At 41.6% G+C, this 6,767-nt stretch overlaps 1 protein-coding gene and 1 pseudogene across 1 annotated transcript in view; both read left to right on the forward strand.

Annotated features, from left to right (window-relative positions):
• The window catches only part of LOC109469440 (endochitinase A1-like), a 24,753-nt gene extending 24,521 nt beyond the window's left edge, over nucleotides 1–232 (forward strand). The window contains exon 7 of the mRNA XM_019767959.1: nucleotides 94–232. Coding sequence (XP_019623518.1) covers nucleotides 94–232 — 139 coding nt within the window. The remainder of the gene's footprint in view (nucleotides 1–93) is intronic.
• LOC109469454 lies at nucleotides 102–5,917 on the forward strand (annotated as a pseudogene).
• The last annotated feature ends 850 nt before the right edge of the window (nucleotides 5,918–6,767 follow it).

Raw genomic sequence — 6,767 nt, forward strand, 5'->3', positions numbered from 1 at the left:
ATTCATTCATTCATTCATTCATTCATTCATTCATTCATAATGTCATTGTTGTCGTGGCTATCATCTATTCCCTTGATTATTTCCCCCTTCTAGCGCCTGTTCCGACAACACCGAGTCCAGCTACTACCACTGTGCGGACCAGTCAGAGGACTACTGTCTTTTCCCCAAGCACGTCCTCTTCAAGCACTCCAGCGAAAACATCGGAGTCTGCAGGAGACCAGATATCGTCTGACGACGGTAGGTGGTCATCCAGCAGCCCTAGAGTAAAACTAGCACCCCTAGAGTAAAACTAGCGCCCCTAGAGTAAAACTAGCGCCCCTAGAGTAAAACTAGCGCCCCTAGAGTAAAACTAGCGCCCCTAGAGTAAAACTAGCGCCCCTAGAGTAAAACTAGCGCCCCTAGAGTAAAACTAGCGCCCCTAGAGTAAACCTAGCGCCCCTAGAGTAAGACTAGCGCCCCCTTTGTGTAGCAAAGACCTTAGAGTTATTACGTACAGAAATTAATGTGCCAATCTGTTCTCTCAGATGACGCTGATTACTCAGATTCCTATTATGACTCGGAGCCAGAACCGCCAATTCCAACAACAGAGTCCAACGAAGCTGGTAAGTTGGTGATTTATAAATTACTACCAAAGACAACGTAGTCCTTCTTGTTCAGACCTCTTTTTAGAGTAAAACAAGCACCCCCAGAGTAAACACATTAGAGTCATGTGTTTACTTGATGAAGAATTCAACAAAATTTGGAAAGGTAACTTTGCAAAGGAAATACATAATGATTATCTTCACACAGTTAATAGTGAAGCTTAACAAAGTACTGCTCAGTCTAATTTTTACTTAAATACAAGTGACCAGCTCCTCCAACTCTGTCTTGCCACTTGTTGCATAATATAATCCAGCACTACAGGGTACCTGCTACAGTACCAGTTACCATGGTAACAGCCGTCTGGTACGAGTCATGTTTTTGGTAGTAGAAGAAATGGACCAACAAAGATAGAAATAACATCCTTCTGCTTCATGTTTTCTGTACAGCAACAACGGCAACAAGCAGCAAATCACCGGATGACGTCAGGCAAACGTCATCATATCAGGTTTGCAGCTTTCGAGAACATTTACTAGTTCATCATGGAAGATATGTAGAAGATGAAGATGAAGCTTTGCAAATTTCAGTAAAGTGGTACATTGACTCAATGCTACCCTAAAGACAGTATCGACGGTATTTGTGCAGCATGTTTCTCTCCAAATCCATAGGGTGTTCTTAAAGTTTGTCTTGGTAAGTCAGCTTTAAAGACTATAATTGTCATCACCTCCCAAACATGTGTACTTAACATTGATAACCAGCAATTTCATTTCAAGCAACCACCTTATATTGCTCAATGTGTACTAATATCTGTTGTTCCAATGATCGAAGCCTGTAGAGGTGATGACAACAGCTGCTGAGGAAGAGACAGAGGTACGCACAAAGCTCCTTAATTACAATTAAGGTGTAACAACTTGACAGTTGAAATACGCTTCATGCTTGATTATCAACACAGGTCAAATGCATGTCAACGCAACTTTTGGTACAGAGCAGCAGCCATCATAAAATTCACTGAAGTCTAAATTACAACTGAAGGACTAGCCTAAAGATTCGTGAATAAATAAAAAAAGTAAAAGTACAGAAAACCTTACGTTTTTTAAATATCTATCAATCTATGGCAATCAATCGAGATCTTTATTTACTATCAGATACATATTCATGTACACATACCTATTCATGTACAGATACAGATTCATGTACAGATACAGATTGTCCGAGTATTGACCGTGTCTGTTCCTACACCCCGTGTAAATTATATTTGCAACATCTGTAGCAAGATTTGTATTCGTGTGACAAAAGTAGACATTTATTGCCCGAATAATATCACCGTCATAATCTCGTTTCTTCATCAGTAGTTGGATATCAGATAAATGATGTTAGTCTGGTTCAATGATCACTGCCATATGCACAGATTCCAACAACTTTGAGAACAAAAATGAAACATGTAAACACACACAGATATTGTGCTCCATATAAAAAAAGAAAACATAGTATACAAATACAATCCAGTTCTGATTTTCATCTGAATCCAGTTTTGATAAGTTCTAATTTTGCTAATGACGATACCTGATGGTCATATGCAGGAGGAAAAGGCACTGGGCATGCTCCAGTCCATCACAAGCGCGCTGGATGAGGTCGACATGTCCGACCCGGCAACTCTGGAGTCTGTGGGAGGATGTAAGTACAGGATACACCAGTTCTTGAGTCACAGAGGGAAGATCTTTCTTTCTTTACCAAGAGATGTCATACGAGCAAAGGGTAAACTGGGTAACGGAACAACGAATGAACCAAATATGACTAATAGATTAGCCATATAATCCATTTTAAACAAGCGTATAAGTACTATAAATATGGCCACAACATATTTTGTTACAACATTGTGTTCTTTAATTCTTTCCTTTCAAAGCTATATTGGAGTCCGTTGGCGCACTGCTCGAAGGACCAGAGGAAGATGCGGAAGAGAAACCGGGTGATGATGGCCTCAGTTCTGCCCCCGCGGAGGACGAGAGTCTCTCTCCAGAGGAGCGCCTTCAAAAGGCTGAACAAAAGAAACAAGAGAATGATGCTAAGGTAGGAGTAAGTCATTACGCTTTGCTCAACACCCTCCAACACTGTATCAACTCAATTCAAATGTTTGTTTTACCTGAGCATACATGAATTACTATTGCCATTGACTTGTATGGACAGCTGTGAAATTTAATGAATGTCCCAAGGGTATGCATATGAAAATAGGATCTTTGGAATGAGGTTTCCCTATGTTGTTAATATTATGGTAAATTAAACAACCTTTAGCGAACTGTTAACCATTAGTACACCTGATAATTTCAGATTACAGGAACCACTATTATAGCAACAATAGCTTATCGTCATAGGTAAATAACTGTAATAGTTGTATCACTTTCTTCATTTTACATACAGAGACGCAATATTGTCCAGGAAAGCCGCCGGGTTCTGGAGAAGATGGAAAATGCCATGATCAAGACCCTTAAGCCTGGTGACCCGCCTGTGTCGCTCACAAAAGGCGGAGTCACCCTGAGTGCTCAAAAGATTTTGGGCTCTGAGTTTGGGGGCCAGACCGTGCAGACAGAGGAAGGATGCTTCCAGCTTCCGTCTCAAGCCGCACTTTTCTCCGAATTCGAACATGCGCCGCAAAGTGTCACTGTTAAAGTAGGTGCCAGTGTCCTGCTCTAGTCATCAATGATCCCTTCCCTTCATTTCCATGGTGGCGGGAATATTGAAGTAACGTAAATGATGTAAATCGATTTAAAGCCAGATCGCTGTTTTCTTCAGATAACCTACTGGTATTGTCCTATAGATGTCATTGACCTCTTTTGTTTCAAGGGTAATAATGGTAGTTCCAGTTCTTCCATTCGTCGTGTTTATGACCATGAAATTTATACATACAACATGGGTCTCTTGTCTTTCAGATGAAGCAGTTTGAACAAAACCCGTTCACTTGGGGCTCCGGGGAACACCAGGTCCGGTCATCGGTCGTAGAGCTGTCACTTCAACAGGAGAACAACGAAGTAATGACCTTCCGCAACCTCACCGAGGATTTCATCATCACCATTCCAGGCAATCCCAATAACAAGCCGGCGACAAAGATCATAACCATCCCTTCGGCCGGAAAAAGAAGCGCCAGGTATCATTTCTACAACCTTACCACCATGGCAGAGGGATTCCTGGTCACCATCATACCGTTAAACGCAAGCGTAGTGTACCGCGTGTCGGGTAGACGCGGGGGCCGCCCTGACGACCAGAACTACAACGTGTCCATGGAGACGTACCTTCTTCCCGAGCAGTGTTCCCTAACTAAAAGCCTGAGTGGCGATGAAGGCGACACAGACAAGACAAAGGCAACAATGTTCATCCAAGGGGAGGAGGATCCGGGAGAATACTACGTCAAAGTTCAGGTTCTAGGTCAGCATTTTGCCATTCCCTTTGATGCTACAATGCATTAATGCTTGACATACTAGATAGGATAGGAGGAAGCTGTTTGCACCTAATGACAATGATACATGATGGTTAACATATCTTTTGTTGTGAACAAAAATTAGAAACCGAAAAACCACACCAAGACACTACAATAGTTAGATTTGCCGCCCCTACTTATATAAGGGATTATGTCGAATATGTGTATATGTATTATTTGAACGGAAATCGGGATCTGATAAAAAGAGAATATTTCTATACTTTGACTATATTTTGTAATTGCCTTATTTAGTCAACAGGTACCACTGGAAATATAACAGCCGCCTTTGTAAGCACATGTCTAATTTCTATAAATGCACACTTTTACCACTTACTGATGCTGTTTCCATTTTTCAGGTCCAGTGACCGAGTGTGGCTTCGAAAACAAGTCTGACCCTGGGGATGCCTATGACCTCTTCGCCTACGAGATCCAGTGGGCCCGTCTGAAGTGTCTCTACTGGAACGAGACCCTGGAAGCCTGGATGACAGACGGTTGTGCGGTACGTAACGTCACAGTAACTGTTCTTCCTGTTGGTCCATATTCGGATAGAAACTAAAATTATTGTGTAAGCAGTCCATAGCACAAACGACCTTCATATCTGGAGAAGTAACCGCGAAAATAGCGTCAATGAAAGCACTGCGACCATTTCCAGGTTTACAGTAATATTTAAATGCGAGAGGAACTAAGTCTAAGTAAAATTTAAGTAATATTCAATTAAATATTTAATATTCAAGAATAAAATGTGTCAAAATGTGATAATGACATCACATGTATTTTGCCGTTCCCCACAGATTAGCAACCAGTCTAGTATCAACAGCACCATCTGCCACTGTAACCATCTAACAGCGTTCGGGAGTGACTTCGCCATGCCGCCCAACGCCATGGACTTTGGGAAGTTGGAGTTCAGCGATCAACAGTGCGGTTTCGACAACCGTCTGCGTGGTGTTCCGTTTGTTCGGACTCGCAATGGACCCTTTACAAGTGATCGGGGAATTCAAGAAGAAGGTACATTTATAATTACCCATTGATAAGATGTGCAAATACTAGTGTAGCAAAACATTGAGGCCAGATAATGTATATTATAATATGAGCATTGTCGACATAATGTATTATACCAACACAGATTAACTTTCATGCTCATATGTAATATATAAAGTTGTGTTCATTTTTACTCATTCATTGCTACATGAATTGTGAATACTGAATAAAGGTCAATGTGAAATGAGAATGAGAAACCAATGGGGCCAGATAATGTAAATCGTAACATTCATGACGATTCGATCTTTCTTTCGTGAGTATTTGGAGTACGTGTAATCCCTGAACATTCGTGGTGAACACCACCCGTGTTTATCATACTTACATCCGCAGAACATGGAACTTTATTGCTTTTGCTCCGCGTCTTCTTTGTCCGTTAAAAAGATAAGTTCAATGTTGGTTACTGGTGCTGTAGCAGACACCATGTGATGTAGGGTTACATACGCGAATGCCCGATCCTAAAACTTAAACCCATTCAGTCTTAGAAGCAGATAGGCACGGCACGTTAGTATTTTGATTTAAATGTAGCCTCTGTATGATTCTCTTTCAATTTCACTTTAATACCGAGCACAGCGAAGAAGTCCAGCGTATAACGTTACGTGATGTTTTATTGTTGTTTAGGTTTTTGCACGAGGCAGCCAGGTGACGCTGACCTTCAGCACAGCGGAACATCTGGGTACCGTGGAGCATGAAAACACCACGACTACCAAAAATTGGGCCACGTTCTACCATGAATGTGTCTTTGTCGCATGAAAACTGATTAACTTGTATGTGTGTACTTGACTGCTATGGGACCGGTGAGTGAGTGAGTGAGTGAGTGAGTGAGTGAGTGAGTGAGTGAGTGAGTGAGTGAGTGAGTGTGTGTGTGTGTGTGCGAACGTGCGTGTGTTCTCATAAATGCGTACGTACGTGTGTGTGTACAGGTGTGCGTGCGTGCGTGTACAACATGTATGTGTGTTTGTGTGTATATGTTTGTGTGTGGGTGCATGTGAGCGTGCGTCGGTGTGTACGTGTTTGTCTGTGCTTGCGTTCCTGTGTATATGCGTGTGTTCGTGCGTGTGTGCGTGTGTGTGTGTGTGTGCGAGTGTGTGTATTCGTGCGTGTGTGTGAATGTCTGTGCGCGCGCGCGCGCGAGCATGCGTGTGTGTGTGCGCGTTTGAGTCTTTGAGCAGCATAACTCGAGAAGACAATGATGAATTATAAATGACAATCATATTTGGCACATGGGTAGAATTTGGTAAGAGGAACAAACGATTCGATTTTGGACCCCCTTTCGACTTTCCTTGGTATTGCAGCAGTGATCTGGACATGCTTGTTGTATATGTGATGATTCACTTTGTACTCAATGACTACAAAACAAAAGCAGTTAATGGAATACATTGCCAGATTTTTGAACAGAATCTGAAAAAAATCTTCGACATTCAGCATTGCATTCTTGAGTAGTAACAGTTATTTCGAGAAAACACTATCATAAGCATATGTATAGATTTATTTGAAGTTGTTTGTGTCTTAACTTATCAATTGTTGCATGCATGTATTATTATTATATTATTATTAGGATATGTATAAAGTTGTGACGAGAAGGCTAAAACTTTATGTCAAACGTTAAGTAAGAATTTGGACTTACCAAAATTTTCAGTTGACTCGGTCAGCCTTGTTTATGGATTGTATACTGCAGCTTCCG

Source organism: Branchiostoma belcheri, unplaced genomic scaffold (assembly GCF_001625305.1).
Source record: "Branchiostoma belcheri isolate BF01 breed outbred unplaced genomic scaffold, Haploidv18h27 scaffold203, whole genome shotgun sequence".
Taxonomy (NCBI): Eukaryota; Metazoa; Chordata; class Leptocardii; order Amphioxiformes; family Branchiostomatidae; genus Branchiostoma; species Branchiostoma belcheri.